The sequence below is a fragment of the Anoplopoma fimbria genome, chromosome 11 (assembly GCF_027596085.1).
Source record: "Anoplopoma fimbria isolate UVic2021 breed Golden Eagle Sablefish chromosome 11, Afim_UVic_2022, whole genome shotgun sequence".
In the NCBI taxonomy this organism is placed as follows: Eukaryota; Metazoa; Chordata; class Actinopteri; order Perciformes; family Anoplopomatidae; genus Anoplopoma; species Anoplopoma fimbria.
Window position 1 is genome coordinate 2,170,896 of NC_072459.1, and position 21,438 is coordinate 2,192,333.

Genomic DNA, 21,438 nt, shown 5'->3' on the forward strand with positions numbered 1-21,438 from the left:
CACCAGATCGCATCTCAGGTTGTCCAATAGAGGCTTTACAGATGCATCCGACATCTGTTAGTAACTAAGAAATATTTCAACATCATAGCTAAAAGTAAGTGGTCTGAATAACTAGATTAGTGTTAGTTACATTATTGCTACACAGTGCATTACGTTACTTCGACTCAGTGATGCCAAGATGGCTAGGTAGTTCTGTTAAGCAACAACATATCTAAACATTTATCCGACCACATTATGTGGCTTTGTTAGACATATAGGGCAAACTGAAACACAAACAAGGTAGCACATGGTTATGAAACTGTTTATGTGTACTAGTCTGTATGTTAATGTGCATATATAGAGAGATGTTTTTATTTAGAAATCATTTTAAAGGTGTGTTCAGACCAAACATGAGCTGATATTATAAATCATTATATAAATCAATGTAAAGATGCGAATGGTCACATGATACTTTCATCCTACAAATATTCGAACAGAACAAAATATTTCAATTTTAACATAACAATTGAGACTTGTTCTGGGACTTTATAAATCTACATATAAATGTACAAAGATGAGACAAAAAATTCACTTATACACGTGTTTGTTAGCATTGAGCTAACATCTGGGCATTTGGTAAATTGCCTGTTTGGAGCAGAAACACCCTGAGAATAACACAAGATAAATAATTAGCTTTATGTTCTGTCTGAACACACAAAGTCAAATTTGTCCAGTATTCACAAGATCATATTCAAGAGCTGCGTAGCCGTTATGAAGCTCTGTGACCTAAACGCTGTACTTACAAGTTCTGTCTGAGGAAGCAAGGGATGCCAATGATTCAAGCCCTCTTAAAGCATTGATGCTCCAGCCAGATGCTTGTAAATATTTCTCTGACTGGTTGGTCTTTATATTGGTATACAGTAATGTTTGATTATTTGGATTTCATAGCTTTTTCTAACAATCCCTTGCGGCCTTGATCCTTGGTATCCCTGCTAAATGATTGTAGAAAATCTGCAGAAACCCCAAAACCTGCTTCTGTGTTAACTTGTCTCTGTAATGACTGTTGATTTCCTTCTTGTTTTTTATCTTTTTACATGCTTTCTTTAAATCGTCCACAAACTTAACGACGATCTACTGTAAACTACTTCGCCCCGCCCCCTTCTCCCCCCAACACCTACTACTTCCTGCGATTCCATCCAATCAAAATGCACTATGAATCCTCTGTGTCCACCCATGACAACCGGCTTGGTCAATCTCTCTGGTTGTTCTTCGAACCAACCAAAAATCCAAAAATTTGCTGCTATAAACCATATGTCTGCAACATCCACATGTAGATGGTTTGTAATTTTTTGGAGATCTTATTTTACTGCATCTGTTTTATCTGCATCCCAGCAAATGTTATAGCTGTGAAATGTGCATGTTTTGCTTGAACCCCAGCACACTGAACCCTTTTTAACTCAGAGTGAGCTCTAAATTTGTAAAAACTTTCATTTGTAATCCCTCTACCAGTCACTGTATCAATTCATATATTTTATACAGCCGTAAATCCTACCCACACTGTACACCCATTACTGAGAACAAGTGTTGAGTTTGTAAAGGATTGGATTGTATAAACTAGAATTGATTGCTACATATATCCATTGAGATTATCCATCCATTGTATGTGCATACATAGACACATACACACCCACACATATGACAGTGACTGGGAGAGTGTTTCCTGCTTTGCCCGTGGCAGAGAGAACAAGTGATGCATGCTGCCCTTTGCATGTCTCTGGAAGGAACCTTTTATTTTCACAACACACACACACACACACACACACACACACACACACACACACACACACACACACACACTCAGAGCGATGTAATACATGCTGTATTGTATATAGAACCTGCATGTGCATGCTGCCGCTCCCTTTTGTAGCACTTCACGTCTCACTTAAACTCACCTCAATTGCACATCTTTTGTTCTTTACTGTGATACATGGTTGAAGAACTCTGTATTACAGATTTCACACGAATTGATGATAATAATTTGTGATTTTTGAAAATAAAAAAGGATAAGCTTTGTTTAGTTGCCACATAGGAACACGTTTTATAGTGAGACTGAAAATACATGAACTTAAATCAAATTACTTATGATGTAATGACCTTAATTGATGCTTCAACCACACTGGTGCTCTTTTATGTCTGTGACATCACATCAGAATGTCACTGGACACTGGCAGCCAATCCTATTGGATGGTGCATCGGCTGCCATTAGCTTAACCAGTTTGCCTTGTGTTACTGCGCATCTGCATGCTGTGTGCTTGCTTCATTTTAAAATATTGCATATTTTGCCTTGAGAGAATTAGTGCATTTGGTTGTCTTTTCTAAGGAAATGTCCTGACGTCCCTGCACTGTTAACTAATCACCATTCCTACCACAATTACTACTATGTAACCCAATTGGATGAAACTAGTTAGAGTTGGATGATTTCCCTTCCCCTGTGTTGTTTTGTTTGGTTTTGTCTAACTTAATGGATATGAAAAGCTTGTTGGAGCCTTGCTGATTTGAGTTTGGTTTGCTTTGACTTGTTTGGCTCCTGTTTCTTTTATTTGTGTTGAGTTTGAATCTCCCTCAGTTTGGTTTTGACTGTCCTTTTTTAATTCTTTATGTTTTGTTTGTTTAAGGAAAATTGTTTGCACACTGCATTACAACTAACTACTGTTTCCCTTTATTCCAACCCCAAATCCTTCTATCCTCCTTTCCCCTCTCTTTCCTTATTGTATTCTTTCCCATTCTCATTACTTTCCTATCTTCAACTTTCAATCTCAATCCTCTTTACACCCCTCCTCTCTCTGTCGCTCTTTCTCTGTGGTTATGTCGTGGCGGTAATGTAGAATAATTTCATCAACCTAAGTTTCCTGAGGCTGTTCAGGGCAGCTCGTCTCATCAAGCTGCTCAGGCAGGGAGAAACCATCCGTATCTTACTCTGGACCTTCGTTCAGTCCTTCAAGGTTTCCACCCAATTATACTGTATAACACACGCACACAAATCATGTGCATTCACATTTGTAGATTTTAATATCAACCCATGTCCAATATTGTGTTTATATTCATAGACAATGCCCAGGTGCACTCTCGTATACCGTGCACAGTGCACTCATATGTATCGAACCTAATACCAAACGATTAATCCGTCTCTCCTCAGGCACTGCCTTATGTCTGCCTCCTCATTGCCATGCTGTTCTTCATTTACGCCATCATTGGCATGCAGGTGGGTGAAAGCCTCAACCTAAAAATTGCTCTAGTGCTTTTGGGATACATTAAATATATATTTGTGGGATAATGATGCTGAAGAAGATGTGCAGAAGGAGAATGATAATGTTGATAATGGTCACAAGGATTTGGATGCATAATGTGAGGGGGATTATGGAAGTGGCTCGTGTGCAGAAAAAGGATTTAGTGTTCCAGGTTTTAGGCCCTGATTCACAAATAAACAGGTCTCGTCTGTGTTTTTAAGTGTTAACTGTGTGATGCATTCAACAGCTGTTTGGGAATATCGTTATTGAAGAAGAAGGAGAGAGTGCCATCAACCAGCACAACAACTTCAGGACCTTCGTTATGGCTCTCATGCTGCTCTTCAGGTGCTTGTGTGTGTGAGCGTGTGTGAATCTGTTTATATACAGTGTTTATTTGCTTCATTTGTAATCATTGTTATCTGCTAAACAAATTATGGGATTCTGGTACAAACATCGGAAACCTGGCAGACTTAATACTCCAAATGTGTCATAAATCACGTTCCTTTTTGTGTGTTGTAGGAGTGCAACAGGAGAGGCGTGGCACGAGATAATGCTTTCGTGTCTGGGGAACAAGGAGTGTGACCCTCTGACGGGGAACACGGAGCCGGAGTGTGGCAGCCAGTTTGCATACCTCTACTTTGTGTCCTTCATCTTCTTCTGTTCGTTCTTGGTGAGTACATGTTACATTATGCAATGTCTTTAATATAAACAAGAACTGTGCCGATATGCCATTAACCAGTGTCTCCAGTTGTTCTGAGGCTCTTAGTTACGGCTCGGAGAGGAAGTCAGTAATTCACCAATTGACATCTCAACATGTTTCTTGTGCTATTCAATAAAAAAACAATATTTTCTTATTAATTATTACACTGCTGATTTTGTGAAATCAGTTTTGAGTGGCTCTGTTTGTCAGATCAGACGTTGACCTTTCCTACTGTTGTGTGTTTTCATGTGTAGATGCTGAATCTGTTCGTAGCCGTCATCATGGATAACTTTGAGTACCTGACCAGAGATTCATCCATACTGGGACCTCACCACCTGGATGAGTATGTCAGGATATGGGCCGAGTATGATCCTGCTGCCTGGTGAGAGGTCATGTGCATGCACTCATGGTGCACATGCACATACACACACATACCTACACCCAACAGGAATTTGACAGGCCTTAACCATGACATGATGCACCCTTTATGATTACTTAATAACCCAGTGAAAGCAAAAGTTTTATCTGGTTTTGTTTGCAACAGTAGTCCACATAAAACCACAAAACATTACTGAAGACCTGTCTATTGCTTGTGCTTTTTTTTTAATACACAAGAAATCTGTTACTTCTCAACAATTCTGTAAATGTGTGTGTTTTTAATTGTGTAAAACATCAGCACAAGTTGTTTAAGATGGTCCGGAAATAGACGAAAGATCAACAAAGCTGGGCTGTAACGGATCTGAGCATAACCTCATGAGTCATCTGGTTATCTCTCTCACACCGTACAACCCCCCCTCCTCTCCTCCTCCTCCTCCTCCTCCTCTCTGTAAAGTGTCCGGAAACACCCCTCACTCCTTCCCAAACCTTTTCACTCCTCTGGAATCTGCATACTGTTTAAAAAAACTAAATGTGGCAACGTCTACACTCCAAACAAAGTTCCCCTGTCCAACTCTGTAGTCTAAATGTCTACTGTAGACATGCTATGTTTAATGGTATCTGTATTCCAGTGCCTGTGTGTTGCCCTCATGCTGTCCTGTAGACTGCTTATAGACAGTTCTAAACAGGGAGAGTGTTAAAGGAAGAAGAAATAAGAGAATGGAAGGCATGATCAATTCTACCGGAAAGATGGATAAAAGATTAAAATGAGAAAACAGTTATCTGAAAAAATGAAGAAGCACAAGTATATTGCTGGTTGTCAAAGGCTAAACTACATGGTTTGTATGCCTTAGAAATCAATAGATATTCTTTAGAAATGTAAAAAATGGTATCTGTGTTTCCACAACAATATGAAAATGTTCCCTTCTCTTTAAACTAACATGCTATTTTCAACCCGACCTCACTGTGACATGGACACCACTGCACAGGAACCAGAAGATAGGGAACAAAGACACTCGGCTGACATTGAACACATATTTAAGAGGGAGGGGATCTGCGCATCACAAGCGGCTATTAAGCATTTAGCTGTTTACCAAGCACACACTTTTCTACTCTGTTTGCAATTCCTTAATTACATTGTGCACACATCAAGATAGGGGTAGGAGAGAGGAAGGGAAGGCCGAAGGATGAAAAAACAACAGAAAAAAGAGGAAGATCTTTTAAGAGTGCACTGTATTGGCAGTGCTAAGGACCACATTTACTAATGTGTGACATGCAGTGAAGTGCGTAGAGTGTGTGTAGAGTTTGCATAGGTTCATTCAGATGCAGATGTGTCTACAGAGCTATTTAAAGTAAACATGTTGCAAAGTATTTTCAGATACTGTGTACTGTGTCAATCTTGTGCTCTTCCTCCCAATGTTCTCTCTTCTTTCTGGATGTGTGTGTGTTTTTTTCCCTGTGTGTATGTGTGTGTGTGTTTCTTAACCCTGTATTCTTCTTGCAGCGGGCGCATTCATTATAAGGACATGTACAGTTTATTACGAGTTATCGACCCGCCTCTCGGCTTAGGCAAGAAATGCCCCCATAGGGTGGCCTGCAAGGTTTGACTTCCATTCAAACAAAATCTCTCAACCACACTTGCTAGCCACAGCATCCAGGAATGGAGTGAATGCCGCTTTATTTCTTTTTTTTCTTTTTCATTTCAATTTTACAACTTCTTTTCCACCATTATCGACTTGCATTCTGAACTGCTATGAGAATGTGCGGGACAATGCAGACACCCAGGGAAGCATGTGAAATGCATTAAGTGAACTGGGAAAAAAAAAAATCCACATTAAGAACTTTGTAATTTTTTATTTTTTTTTAACATATAGATATATCTTTTTTCCTGAATATTCTTTTCTTTTGCTTGGAGCTATGGCTATAATGAAGCAAGCTACGGTTGCTCACTGTAGTGTTGCATTGTTCTTGGTTTTTGGGGGTTGGGGGAAAGACAGAAACTGCATTGACACCCCTCCCTCCTCCTCCCCTCTGGTGCTTCATGTCGAGCTCTGCCCTGCTCACACATTCACACACACATACAAGGCTTATGCCGTTATTGTCTTCTGATACTACAAGAGCACATTTAATTCTAAAAGTCCAATCCTCTCGTTGTCTCCCCTCCCTCTGTCATTTACTCCCTCTCCTTTTTGACAAACTTTTAGAGGGTACTGTAGCTCATAGAGAAGCCACACAGCCACAGTCTCTCCATACAGCCCAATAACCTTGTCTTTCTGTTGTTTTGTTCTTCTACTTTGTTTTGGTCTTTTTCTCTTTCTCTCTTTTTCTCTCTCAATCTCTGACACTGTGATCCTCATCTCTCTTTTCAACTCTTCCCTCTAATCAATCGTCTCCTCAATCTCTCCCTCACTACATCTTTTGTCCCCCAATTCCTCCACTCTTGTCTCTCTCCCCCTCTCAATATCTCCATCTCTCCCTTTTTTTTGTGCTTTTGTTAACTGGGTGATGGCACTGGCTGATGATGCAGTGGCAGGATCAGTTGCAGGGAAATGTATGACATGCTGAGGCACATGTGTCCTCCACTAGGCCTCGGGAAGAGGTGTCCGGCACGGGTGGCCTACAAGGTCAGAAAGGACCCCATCTTCACCCGAGTCTCCTATGGGTGTCGGGGTGGTTTTGGGGGGTCCAGGAGGGAGGGGCCAGTGATTTAAGCGCTCAACGTGGTGTAAAATTTAGTGTCGTTGTTCCTTTAGTTCTGTTTCTGTTTCTTTTCGTGAAAAGTGGGGGTGGGCTGGTCGGTGTTGTGGCGTTGTGTGGTGGTGTGGGATTGGTGGGTGGGGGTAGCAAGAGAATAAGGGTGAAGGGGTTAGGCGGGGTTTGTATCCACAGGAGGGGACGAAAAAGAGGGACCTTCTCAGCTTGTTTGTGCCGCGTACGATGGACACACGAGCTCATTACACAAACATGCAAAAGCCATGCACATTAAAATCCATTGTGTCATTTTTTTATCATGAATATATACATCAATGCAGTTATTGAAACATCTAGGTACAACAAGATATTATTAGGCAAACATTTCACTCATGTAGACACACATACGCCTACACAGCAACATGCGTGTGCAGCAGGGCTTGGAAGGTCCGCTAGACTTACGTCCTCTGACTCATTCCGTCCTGTGGATGGGGCAGACACACACACGTGCACACAGACACGAACAGAATGAAGTCATATGAACCTACACATAGATATTATCTGTTATTCCTAATGGTAGAGAGAGCAGAAGGGCTTGTCTCAGGGATGTGTTTTCCTCAGAGAGCCTTCGGTTGCCATACAGAAGCACTTCTTTTTCTGTCACCCTTCATGTAGCAGCTCAAAGCCCCCAAGCAGCCTTTTTCTATCTGCAAGTCCAATCTTCTCTTTGTCCTTTGGTTCTGTCGTCAATGCAGTTCTATTCTGTTTCCAGCCCCCCCTCATCTCTGCATATTGCTCCCCTCCCCACACATGTACACTCCCTCACCTGCCTTCTGCATGGCCGATAACCACCACCAGCAACCCCATGCACAGACCACTGCTTGTCAAATAATCAGCACTGACACAATTAACCTTAGACAAATTGTTATCAGAATAGAAACATACAGAATGATAACATATTAACCTCTATGTCACCACATGTTCCCGTAACGCCTCTTGTGAACGACGTGACAGTCTCATTGGCAGATCACTGTGAGCCTCAGGGGGCAGCCGGCCAAGCAGCCTGTAGGCACAGGAGATCACTCCATCGCTGACCATTGCTTTATCCAACTCCCTTCTTTTTCTCACGCAGACCTGGGGCAAATAGTGCTGACATCTCATACTATCAACAATTCCATATGGATCAGGCTTAAATATAAGTGCAGTTTCTAAAGATGTGGCCAGTCAAGGAAGGTATCCCACACTCATTTGTATTTACAATCTGAGGTTATTTTCTTATAAAGAAATTTAAATCTCTGATGTCCACTTAATTATGCTAATGTGTGGACTTAGATGTATTATTTGACCCAGGTTTTTGCACCTCTTGCCCTGCCTTTTTCTCTTGAAACCCAACATTTGATGCTTTCTTTCCCTCCTCATCCTTTTGGTTTTACCCTCAAACATCTTTCCTAAAAGCCTCCTCCCTGAATTAAAAGCCAGACCCTCTACCCCCCTGACCAACAACCTAACATGCTTTACATGCATGGGTTTGGCTTCCTTAACATCTTGATCTAACCCTTAACCAGGAAGAATTTTCCAGAAGGCCCGCCTTCTCTGTGTTTATGCCTTACCCCTCCCGTACCACTTTCCCAAAGCTCCTTGCCAATGAGAGAAATCCAAACCTTACCTTTGACCTTCCAACCAGTCCACAGAACAATGACCCATCTAGCTCCACTGGTTTTAACCCTCGATCTTCTCTGTCCTGAAGAGAGACAGCAGAGCCTTCAGGCAGGACTGCTTTCTAAAAGACACCGACAACTAAGTCTGGTGATGTTCCTTTTTTTTTTTTTATTAGTTTTTTCTTTTGTTTGTCTATTTTTGGTCACATTTTCTCTTTACATGTTCTGGCTCATAACCTATCAGCATATGGCTTTTTATTTCTCTATCATCTCTGCCCCTTAAGCTTCCCTATCAACTCTTATTATGTCTTTTTTTCTGGCGGAACAGATATTTCTCTTCACCTCATATTTTCTACATACACCTGGATTATGTTCGCCTGAACAATCATTTTGCATCTTAGCACCAAAACAATACTTCCATGGAGGCCATTTTTTGTTCCTTATTCTTTCTTATTCCACAGAATGCTGCTCTCTCTCACCTATTAACCCTCCAAGTCTGTGCCCATTTTTCACACGTTAGACATCAGATGATTAGCGATAGAGCTAGATGCTCTATTATTTCCACCTAGCCCCATCTTCTACAAATTGACTTATACCCTTTAATAACAGCCACGTTAAAACAGCTCACCAACTCATTTAAATGTCGCCAACAGAGGATGCTTTCTGTGTACGGCTGTGCAGCTGCTTGTCCTGAGAGGCATACTGCGTGTGCATGGCATGCTGCATGAGGGTGGGATGTGCAAGAAGGGTTTGGGGGAATAGAGATTTAAAGAAAGTTTTGATGGATGGATTAAAGGAGGGGCAGTTAATCGGGATGTGGGTGGAGGCATGATTTGCTGCATGTTTGGGTTGTCGCCGTCTTTTGTCACCAAACACACACAAACGTCACTCTGTCATCTGTGAGTTGATGTGTTTCTTTGTACTGTCTGTTTCAATTATAAACCAACAAGACCTACAAAGGATCAAACCAATAAACAAAAACCAAAGTGTTCCCCTTCCTTAGACCGCTCTGTTGGTTGTTTTTTGTTTATTGGTCTGTCATCTGGTCTCTGTTGTGTTCACTGTGAACCTCCAAACCCCTAGGGGGAGCTCTGGATAATAGTAGCTGCTGCTCAGCCTGTCCTCCTGTTTCTTTGTTGAAGGCTCAAGATCGCCTGTTTAACCAACCTGTGAGGTCTTTTGGATTTCAACAAACATACATACATGACATTATGTTTATTAAATAAATTCATATTTAAGTTGAGGGACGAATCTGAAAAAAACCTTCATTTGATACCTTTGCACTCACAGGTTCTCTCATATGACAAAACAGATTCAAATCTGTGAATCCATGAAAATTGTCGTCACTGCAGCACTTTTTATAAAATATGCCTGTCTGAGCCATGTGTTAAAGGTAGAGAGACAGAGTCAGAGCCTGCTACAGATGCTGTGCAAAGCTCCTCCAACCTACCTGTACCCAGACCCCTCCCTTCTCCACACCCCCTTCTTCACCTGGAGGTTCCACATACATGCCACTCCACTTGCTTCCACATTTTCTCACCACTCACCCTGATTGGCTCTCCCACAGAGACTGCTCCGTATGGATCTGCCTGTGGCCGATGACAACACAGTCCACTTCAACTCCACCCTCATGGCCTTGATCCGCACGGCTCTGGACATCAAGATCGCCAAGGGTGCGGAAGGTTTGGAATCCCTCTTTCCTCCTTTGGTCCAATTTTCACATGCTTTCTTTTCCTTTTTCTTATCTCCCTCGTAGTGCAGTGCTGTCTGCTATTTCTGTGCTGAACCCCGAAACCTTCGGCTCTTCCTGACGCCTTTCCTACAGTAGCTTAAGTACAGCGTGACTTCTATGGTGGTAGATCCTGTGTGTAGCATGTTGTGTGTGAAGCTGAGATCTTCTGGAATCGAGGTTCTTTCAATTCCACTTAAAAACTGAATCCCCTCTGTACGTTTTTCAGTGCAGTTAGGATTTGATCATAGCAATTCATTTAACCTTACTAATGCAAATCTTGTGTTCTTTTGTCTGTCATTGTTTTCATGTTTGTATGTCCTCCCTTTTACCTTTTTCTATCAATCTGAATGGGTATGAATGGTTTGTATCTTTGTGTAAACTGCTTTTTATATACATTTCTGCTGGTGCCTGAATTTGTGTCCATGTTCTTGGGCATGAATGTCCATGTATCTATATATGTGCGTGTGTATCCGTATATATGTGAATGCGCGTGATGGATGAATCTGCATAGGGGGTGTTGACAAGCACCAGATGGACGCAGAGCTGAGGAAAGAGATGATGGCAATCTGGCCCAACCTCTCGCAGAAGACTCTGGATTTGCTGGTTACACCACACAAGTGTAAGTTGCAGAGTGTTGTGCAGGCGCAGCGATGTGGCTCGGATGCAGCCACCCTGTGTGCCGCCAAGTGCTCCAACGTTGTTTCTCTTCCACCACCCGAGGACCGCTTCTCTCAGCCAGTCTCTCTCTTACTGCTGCACCCTCTGATAAAGCTGGCACATTACCCCACACATCCACACCCATACACACACAAACAGAAGCACTGAGAAAGCACGGGCTGCAAGGTAGACACAGAACAACTAGACACACAATGCCCTAACTGCTGTCCTTTCATTTAGCCACAGAAACTACACTCACCAGAATGCACCCATCACCAGTTTCAGACCCCTCCAACCCTTTTCAACCTCTCTGTGCCTCAGATCAGAGGGTGCCTCACTATAGATCAACCCTCTATAGACGTCTTTTCACTCCAGGGGCAGTCAGCTGTGTGCCCTAGGCTCGCTATGCTTGATAGAACACAGTGTATATTTCTAGTCTTATTACACTGAGAACAAATGCACAGGTGCTAATGCACTAGTTGCATGATATAATAGTTTAGTTTGTGAAATGCATGAGATTTGCTATCAGAATGTTTTGTGCTTTTAGCATTACATTTGCAACCAAGTCCAAAGAAGTCAAGATATCACAGCATTTATTTCTATTTATTTTATTTTTGTTGACGACTTGGTTGAATTTATGAAGTTATTAGTAGATTCTTGGAGCGACTGAATTTTGTATTACCTATATCGAGATGAGATGCTTTGATAACAAGGTTTTACCTGTGATAAATATAAATGTTATAAAGAGTCAAACTAAATTAAGATTAAGTAAAAAAAAAAAAAAAAAAAAATCTGTCTGTGAAAAGACTATTTGCTCAATGTCGTGTGTGAGATGTTTCTCTGTTTGTGTGCATGCCTCACCCCTTTCTACCATTCCTCGCGCTCAGGGTCCATACCAAAAAGGTCTAATCTTGCAGGGTAACTTGTCATTCTCTCAGCAGCCACAGACCTGACAGTGGGGAAAATCTACGCAGCCATGATGATCATGGAGTACTACCGGCAGAGCAAGATCAAGCGCTCGCAGGCTCTTCGTGACGAGCAGGTACTGCTGCCTCAAGGGGAAGCACTCCACTCTTCCTGCATCCGACCCTTTAGAGTCAAAGGCAAACTGACTGCACTGAAATCAGGGCTGCAGGGCTGTAGTCCCATTTATATAAGCCTGGGCTGTGACAACCTCTGACAAAGGACTGACATAAGGATGTGGACAGTCACCAAAAAGGTTGCATAGAGGAAGCAAACACTTCGCACAGAAAACACAAATCTAATGCTCTCCTATATGCAGCTCCTTCTCTAACAGCCAAAACAGTGCTGCCATCTGCTGGGCAAAGTGTATTACTCCTTGCTTTTACAGTAATTCTAGCTTGGCAGAGACAAAATGCTAACATATTTTATGGTTCAAGTAAAGTTTTAACAAGATCTAAAATGCTTATTTAATAGATGATTTATATCAAAGTGAAGCAGTTATTTAGCAGTTTTCCTGAGAAAGCTGGGTTTGGATTGGAGCAGTCTTTAGTGTTGTCAGAGCCTTGAAGGTGTGCATGCCTGAACAACGTAGGAGCCCACACGATGGCTCCTATTACTGAGCTCGGTTCTTCCCTGTGTGGACTGCTTGTAAAGCTACTGTACCTCCTCACTCCCCATCACATATGCTCGGAACCTGACTTAAAGATTTGCATTATGATATTCCTGCACCCTACCCTTCAGGTCAGCGACAGAGGTGACCACCCTCCACATTCATTTTGCTGTGTTTTATCTTAGTGATTCAGATCATGAGATGATATCTTATCAGAACTAATATGTAATGGTTCTCATCAGGTTTATGCAGCCAGCATGGACCATAAACATGTAAAGAGCTGCATGCTGCTGAGCACGCTCACCAACCTGATAAAACATTGCACGTGTAGAGACACTTCCAATGTCTCTCGAACATCAGCAGACCTTCTTCCCCCTCTTTTTGCTTTATCATGCACTTTTTTCTCTTCGTCCTTCCGTCACAGTCCTCTGGCCAAACACAGAGCTCTACACTCAACCCGTTATTTAACTTACCCCACTTCTTTGTCCCTCCTGCCCCCTCATACCGTACATCATGCCCTCTCCCCGGTCCACCTGCTGCCTGTCCTGACTGGTGAAACAGGGCCGACCTCACATATGTTGTAGTAACACCCAGAGACAGACCTCTGCAGTGTTTCATGATCCAGAAGTGACATTAGCGCAGATACCATCACGCAACAAATTAAAAGTGTGTTTTACATGTCGTACATTATATTATGATGAGTGTTTGCACTCATAGAAGGAAGGTTTGCCACAGTTTTGATTTGAATAAAGGTAAAGAGAAGCAAAGAATGACTCTTTAAAATCACAAAGCTCAAAAATTGAATGTGAACGATAACATTTGACAAGCTCTGGAGTTCATCTCACGAACATGTGTAAGTGGTGGTTATTAGGTAGTGCTGTTGAGACTTTTTAAGTAGATGACTAGTAAATGAATGACAATTAACGTAGCATTGTCCCATCATGCATTTCACCTGCTATATGTTCCCCTCCACAGGATTGTTGCAGTGTTTATCTGCCATGATGTCCTCCGTCCATCTTTAAACGAGGCCCACTCTTTCATTTCTCCCCTTTTTATATCGGTCTTCTGTTTTTCTATCAACGTAAAAGTATTTAGAGCTTCATCAGATGACAACTGGTCATCAGATGAAACCCAGAATGATTACTAGTCAGTCTCTTTGAGCTCCAGGCTGAGTGGGTGAATTCCACGTCCTCATTGGACCTCACAAAGCACTCTAATGGTTGGAGTCCTGGTCCTGGGTCCCTCAAAGGGTTGGCAGGTCCCAGAACGCCCTCTTTAGTCCACCTTCTGTTAGCTGCTGGGCAACGGTTGCTCAAGACTCCCTCCCTCACATTTATTCCCCTTTTACCTCATTACGTCTTTTGCCTGGTCTCCCCCCCCCTCTCTACCTGCCCTCTGTTCCCTGCTCTGCCCCCTCTCCCTCCATTCCCTGCCAGTCTGCCTGATAGCTGGCGACGGCCATGTTGTATATCTTACACAGAATCGAACGCCATTACTGTTTCAGCCCGTGGTGCCTCCTTCCCCCACCCAGGATGGGGGACCGGGACTTAACAACACCCTCCCTCCTCCCGAGACAACAGACAACAGCCTGTGAGTTGGTCGTGGTTGTCATGTTTAACTTTACAGGAGGTGGTTTATGGAAAGCAGACCAATTAATGAAGGTGTGCCTGGGATGGTGTGTTTGTGTGTGTGTCATAGGCCGGTGGAGGGGGGGGTTTCGGAGAGCCAGTCATGGGTGACAGCTCGTGCTCAGGAGATGTCCCAGAAGGCCGGCAGCTGGAGCCCTGAGGGACACCCTGAGGATGGCCTTGGAAGCATGAGCAACTCTCAGGTAGAAGGCTCACACACACACACACACACCCAGGACCACGTCGAACAGCACTCACACACCACACAGATAACAGACATCGTTGTCGCACAGCAAGCTTGTGTGGACAAGTACTCAAACGACCGACCCATTCAACATTTGTGTTCTACTTTCATATCATTGCTACCAAATGAACTCCCAAAGAAACATTGAGGACACTTGAATGGTAAAATGAACTATGATCTTCACGTAGTTACAGGTTGCAAATCCATCTCCATTGAAAGATGTGTCTCCTTTATTCATAACCACTGTGTGTTACATGAATTTGATGAAGACATAAGAGCATCAGGTTTGTGTTTCCCTTCATTATAACTGAGGTTAAAGTAGAAATACTGCAGGGCATTGACTTTTTTTTTCTTGTTTCATGTTTTTACTCAAATTAATATCAGTAATATTAACTTGTGCTTATGGTTGAGGGTACTCTTACCAGTAGTTGAGAAAATAAACAACATTATACTGCAGTACTGTATAATCTGAAGCCACCTTGGCACAAAGGAGAGAAGCTCAGAGCTCATATTGTCCCACCTTTGCTGCCTTTATTGTTTCTACTCAGAAGGTCATTTTCATTTCCTATGATCTCTCTTAATCTTGTTTTTTTAAGTTAGCATTAACATTGCATTAAACCTTTCTTTGATTAGTTCTCTCAAACCTGTCTCTTCACACAATGTTTTATCTTACTGAAATTCCCTTCACCGTACGTTTCCACATTTCATTCAGAGTCTATCTGGCCTCTGTCTCCAGAGTGGTTCATGTCTCTGTCATCATAAACCTCTCTGCTTGTAGACCTCCTGGAGGGCCTGACGGCTCTCTGCATCAGTCAGCCCTATAACATAGCCACACCTCCATCTCAATCCACAGAGGTCTGGAGAAGTTTGAACTCAGGAGTTGGATAGAAGAGAGTGGCTGTCGGCTTCATTCAAACTAGTTTGAATGATAACCTACAGTTAGATAAAGCAAATGAAAACAACGTCATGAGATATTAGTGAACAAATGCCTTTAGAGGAAAAACACCACCCAAACGCTGAGATGTAATGAGATGGCAGACTGAGTCAATGAGTGGTTTTGCAATGTTCTGGCATTCCATCATTTTGAGTTTTTATTTTGTTACATTTAATGTTGTATGTGGTCTTTTTTTTTTTTAATTAATGAAGTAGCTGGCACTCCATCTCTGCTAATGATAAATGGCAAACTTAAACAACAACAAAAAAGTGCCACACTTCTGTTTTAAAGAACCTCAACTGCCAGATTCAGCTTCACTTGTCAAGGTGTACTCCAAACAGAATAGAATTTGGCATATTTACCAAGGAATTTGAATATTAAGCAGCCCGCTGTTCTGCCCACATTGCATCAGCGCCTGCACCTTGCCAACACTGTCATGTGATCCGTTTTGTTTTTCACATGTCCTTTGAGCAGCATATGGGTTTTCCTTCAAATCCATCCCAAGCTTCTCCATCTGGCATTAAAGCCATTAAACAAAGAATCTCTGCATTTGCTTTACGCTCCATTTTAGACAGCAGCCTTTGCAAACACGAAGTATACTCATGACCTTCAGACCCAAACAATCGATTCCTTTTTTCATTCATTGCACAATTTAAAACAAAACAAAAATTAACAAAGAAAAAAAGTCCCTCCTCACACTCACACACTCACCAAATTCTCCCACTGACTACTTTTACCTCTCTGAGACCCTCAATTCTCTGCTTTCTTTGGATAACAAACTTTCCCCACCTACCCCCCCTACTCCCTGTCAGTTTTCATGGCAGCCGTCAAACCATCTCCTGCTCTCCTGCTCTGTTTTCAGACGGTAGAGATGAGAGAGATGGGGCAGGATGGTTACTCGGATACTGAGCACTTTCCACCAATGGAAGGCCATGGCAGGGCCGCTTCCATGCCCCGCCTCCCAGGCGACAACCAAGTGAGCAGCATTCTCACCTTTCCACTCTCGTTCTATTCCCCCCTCCCATTGTCTCTGTTCCTCATCTCCTTTTGTTTGAAAAGATCATATCCTCAAAGGTCTGACTCGTTGCTCAAATATTTATTGCTGTGGTTACTGGAATCCATGTTGGAGAAAGTTTTCACACGGGGTCAAAAGGGCCTTAATGAAGAATTCCTACTACCACTGGTGTACTGAACAAAAGGTTATATTTTTGTAAGTACATTTCTTTTAAGCCAAAGAACCACCAATAATATGACTAACATTATTTCCGGCTCAACATGGAAATGCTTGGGCCGGAAATGTTGACCTCCATTCTTGAATTCATAAGGACCATAGCAAGGCAAAGTGAGACCTTCTGCCCTTTTCTCTCCTCTCCTGTTGTCGTCATCTCTTCCTCTCATCCTGCCTCCTGCATGCTGATATCTATCCGTGGGTGTCCCGTTTCCATCCAACACACTCATCCATTTTATCTTGTTTCATACCTCGGTGAGTGCTCTGGTTGTCATATGCGCACAACATATTTATGAATACAAATGTGAACACACATACACAATATATATATATATATATACAGTTTACACTCTTCTCTGCCCGCCATTATTTCCTCTTCTTTTGTCAAGACCCTGATTTATTTATCTTTTCTTGATGTTTGGTACTAAACTATCTCTTCCTTCCTGTGAAAGGTTTTGCCTGTGCTGAACATTTTGGATTTTGTGGACTTTAGTTGTTTTCAACAAGGACTGGAACCAGCATGATATTGCGTGTTACATATGTGTGTGAGTGTGTGTGTGTTACATATGTGTGTGTGTTACATATGTGTGTGTTCAGCAGTTCTTACTGTGCCCTAAAAACTCACTCTGTTGCTGTCACTCTGTTGTCATCTGTTTGACTCAAGTGTAATAGTGTGTGTGTTTGTGTGTTTGTGTGTATGCATATCCATTTGTGCGTGTACTTTGCTGATTGTCATCATTGCTGTTGTGACCGTATTGCTGTTTTCATGGTGACCTTGTCTATATAACCCTGTTTTGGCTCCAAACACCCCCAGTCTCTGTGGTAAGTGTTTCTCTTCCACCTTCACTGCTGCTTCGGTGTCTAATCAGACTCTCTTTCTCTGTCCCTCCTTCTCTCTCTGTCTTTCTCTTTCCTCTCTCCACTGTGGCACCCCATCTTTTATTGGGCTGGACTTCCACCTAACACTCTTTTGGTTTTTAATTGTACTCCACTGTACCCCCTTTCTCTCTCATTATGTATCAATCCATCCCTGTCTCCCTTACCCTTCCTCCCTTCTTGGTTCTGTGTGAATGCTCGGTGTGTGACCTCACCTTTTGTGTATGTGTGTGTGTGTGTATGTGTGTGTCTCCTCTGTGCTCATACAGCAGCGGAGGAAAGGGAGACAACGTTGCAGTAACCTCAGTGTATGTACCCTGTCTTCCCTGTCTCGTCTCTCTCTTCCTCTTTTTTTCTCTACCTTTCACTCTGACGCTCTCTTGGATCTTCTTTTTGCCTCATTTGTCATGTCTCCATGTTGTCTCTTTATCGTGGCAGGGGTTTTCTTTCAAATTGATTCGGACAACCTTTTCTGGCATGAGCAAATCTGATGCCAGCGCAGCTTCTAAACTGAACTCTGCATTCTTAGCTTACTTCTCTCATGCACTAGAGTGCGTGTGGGTTCAGTGGGTTTGGAAAGAGGCTGAACTCTGCACGTCCCCTGAGATTATCTACAGTCATGCCACGCTGTCCCGTGGCCTCTGTGTCTATGTCTCTCTCTCTGTCGCTCTCTCTCTCTCTCTCTCTCTCTCTCTCAGCTGCTGCTAGTGCTCTGTTGCTTTGTGTTCTCATGCCTGTGTGCTAGTCTAAAGTGATGTTGTCAATGTTTCCCCGCCTGTGTCCGAGTCTCCATTCACACCTGCATGCAAGAAATTTGTTGAAATGCGTTTAAGTGGGAGTGTAATTATGTGTGTGTGAGATGAGAGACAGAAGCGATTTGGGTATTTATGTTCGTGTAAATGAGGTGCTGCTGGGATTCTCAGTGCTACTCCTATGAGGCCAGATAAACTGCTGTTAAATATACATCCGCCAACAAGTCACATGTCGGTAGATTTGTCTAACGCACAATAACTGGAAAACTGGCCGGCTCAGCTGCTTGAAGGATCTAGCACTGAAGAAACCTGATCAGGTTTACATGCCCAGGTCAGCAACTTGTGGCACCATAGGCTCTGTCCTGCTGTCCAGCCTCAGAGTACGAGGCCTCACCACTGCAGAGGAAGTTCTCGTGTGAATAGAGGACTCAGGACAACCCCTATGTACCTGCATGGCTAGAGGGAAGTGGAGGAGATAGAGGAGTGTTGTGCAGCTGGAATGTGTCATGTTGTGGGGCTTATGGGTGGTGAGGATGGAGGACTGTTGCAAGTCGTACTGACATTTCTATCTCCTTTTTTATTTTACAAAGCAAGTTATAGAAGCATGGAAGGCATGGCCATTTGCCATCATCTCTTTTACTTTATTGTTTCTTATTCTTTTTTCTTATATACTTATTTATTCTTCTTGATCAGGGGTCGGCAATTGCTACAGTTCTGCCCTGAAACAGTTTTTCTTAAGACAAAGTGCCTATGATGTGAATACCTCAAATATGTATTCTTATATTCATCTGGATCCATAACACCGTCATAAATAGTTTCATTTTAAAAATTGGTTCTATTAGTTATTACTCTGGGCATTTCATGAGACCTCATTTCAGCACCAGGAGCTCTTCACATGTAAGTAGCCTGGTGCAGAACCACGGAGGGTTTTAAAGAAGAGATGGATAATTAAGATCAGATGCCGATATGTTTTCTAGGGGACAAATAGTTCTGATGGAGCACCAAACTGTCCCATGGGCTGCTCTTTGCCGACCCCTGCCCTTTAATCTGTACACATTTTTGAAGTAGCATGATTGGAGAAATATTACTAATGTGGGAGTGTATGATTATGGAGGGGATGTGGGAGGACGGCGATTGGGCTTTCACTCGGGTTTAAGAAACAGACGCCATTCACACACATACACATACACACATACACACAATGTCTCCCAACCGTCGCCGACAACACCGATAAGACAATCAAAGGAAACCTCTCTCTCTGCATCTCCCTCTCTCTCTCCCTCCATTCCTCGGTGGGTTCTCCCTCTTCTCTCTCAGACCATCAATGACAGCAGTCCCATGAAACGCTCAGCCTCGTCACTGGGCCACAGCAGGTCTGGGCGGGGCCACAGAGACAAGGGAGGTGCAGACGACTACATCATGGAGCGTGTGCCTGAGGAGGGGAGAACGTCCAGACATGGACACCGGCGAAAAGACCGAGGTCATCGTGCATCTGAGAGGTCGCTCTGTCGCTACACGGAGGGTGACACAGGTGGGAAAGACCACATACACACACAAATAACCACATTCAATTCAATTCAATTCAGTTTATTTTGTATAGCCCAGAATCACAAATTACAAATTTGCCTCAGAGGGCTTTACAATCACAAATCCTCTGTCCTTCCCTCACAACAGGGAGAAAAAGGAAGAAACCTCTGGGAGAACAACAGAGGAGGGATCCTTCTCCCAGGATGGACAGAATGCAATAGATGTCATGTGTACAGAATGAGCAGCATGATCTTAGACATTCAATGTATATGACATAAATGATTCATATAATAAGACTTCACATGAATATGAAACAATCACATGATGGTTGGATAGATGCTGTGTGAACACAGTTGCACAGAATAGAAGCAACATTGTAGGAAAAATGATTAAAATATATGGACTAAAAACACAAAAGCTTTTGTGCCACCTTGGAGAGCTGCTTAAGTGGGATGTCTTATATGATAATAACTTCATTCTGCTCCACCATCAGGCCTGGGCACAGACCTGAGCACAACCACCCAGTCAGGCGACCTCACGTCCAAAGACAAGGATCGTGACAGAGATCGCGGCCGGTCCAAAGACCGTAAGCACCACCACCATCACCACCACCACCACGGCTCCGTGGACAAGGAGCGCTACGTAGCAGAGCGGGGGCGAGTACGGACACAGGCACTCCCGTGACAGAGAGCAAGACAGGGACAGGGAGAGAGAAAGGGACCGGCGCTGGTCGAGATCGCCCAGCGAGGGTCGCGAGTGCATGACGCACAGACAGGTGGGCTTCTGGGTACTTTTGTGCATGTGGTGCCTAGTTTGAAGCAACACATGTGCTGTTTAGTATAAAAAGCAGGGATATGACCACATTTACATTGTTACGTTGAAAATGATCAAACAAGGGCCTCTAGTTTGATGGTGGTTAACTGGTATTATCAACCTAAAAAGCTTATTTTCTGGAAATAAAGAGACATTGTACTTAATGCTGCGCTCGCTGTGACGTTTCTGATGTGTTTCTATTATGAAAGTTATCTGGGGGACGTCTGCGTAAGTTAAAAAAGTCCTCACAAGTACTACAAACTCACTGTTAACTGGAAAGTATTTGATAAGATAATGAATAGAGAGATTAGAGTTATTATAGGACTACTTGTGTCCTTAACAACACAAAGTTGAGTTCAAACCGGCAAAGATAGAATGGGTCCTTCATGTACATTTGTATAAACATATATGTTTGACTTCATTTGTGTGGGTATAATCATGTGATTACAAGTAAATGTTTGTTAAATGAAGTCACTGCTATCAAATCACTGTTCCAACAGCCAAACAAATATGCATACATGTATATTTGAGTACCTGACTGCCTTAATGTTTTTAGACTTCCAATGTTCTCTCGTGTTCCCTCCACTACCTTTCCTTTTATGGCATCCTCCACATAATCTTCAACTTTTTCTATAAAAATAGGAAGATTATCTATCTTTGCTGATAAACTTCTGTGATGCACACCTTTCAGCCTTATATTGATTTCTGGTTTTATAACTTTGTTTTACTAAAGCAAACATATTCGCTTTGGCCTTTGTGTTGTAAAAAAAACCCTTCTGGAGCT

At 42.7% G+C, this 21,438-nt stretch overlaps 1 protein-coding gene across 1 annotated transcript in view; it reads left to right on the forward strand.

Moving 5' to 3' along the window:
- cacna1aa (calcium channel, voltage-dependent, P/Q type, alpha 1A subunit, a) overlaps nucleotides 1-21,438 on the forward strand; it is a 70,287-nt gene that overhangs the window by 47,573 nt on the left and 1,276 nt on the right. The window contains 16 exon segments of the mRNA XM_054607580.1: nucleotides 1,314-1,316; nucleotides 2,865-2,981; nucleotides 3,176-3,241; nucleotides 3,514-3,611; nucleotides 3,786-3,936; nucleotides 4,221-4,348; nucleotides 5,846-5,942; nucleotides 10,258-10,372; nucleotides 10,934-11,041; nucleotides 12,018-12,121; nucleotides 14,133-14,242; nucleotides 14,351-14,483; nucleotides 16,321-16,434; nucleotides 19,632-19,845; nucleotides 20,335-20,491; nucleotides 20,493-20,616. Of these exon segments, the coding sequence (XP_054463555.1) occupies nucleotides 1,314-1,316; nucleotides 2,865-2,981; nucleotides 3,176-3,241; nucleotides 3,514-3,611; nucleotides 3,786-3,936; nucleotides 4,221-4,348; nucleotides 5,846-5,942; nucleotides 10,258-10,372; nucleotides 10,934-11,041; nucleotides 12,018-12,121; nucleotides 14,133-14,242; nucleotides 14,351-14,483; nucleotides 16,321-16,434; nucleotides 19,632-19,845; nucleotides 20,335-20,491; nucleotides 20,493-20,616 (1,839 nt within the window).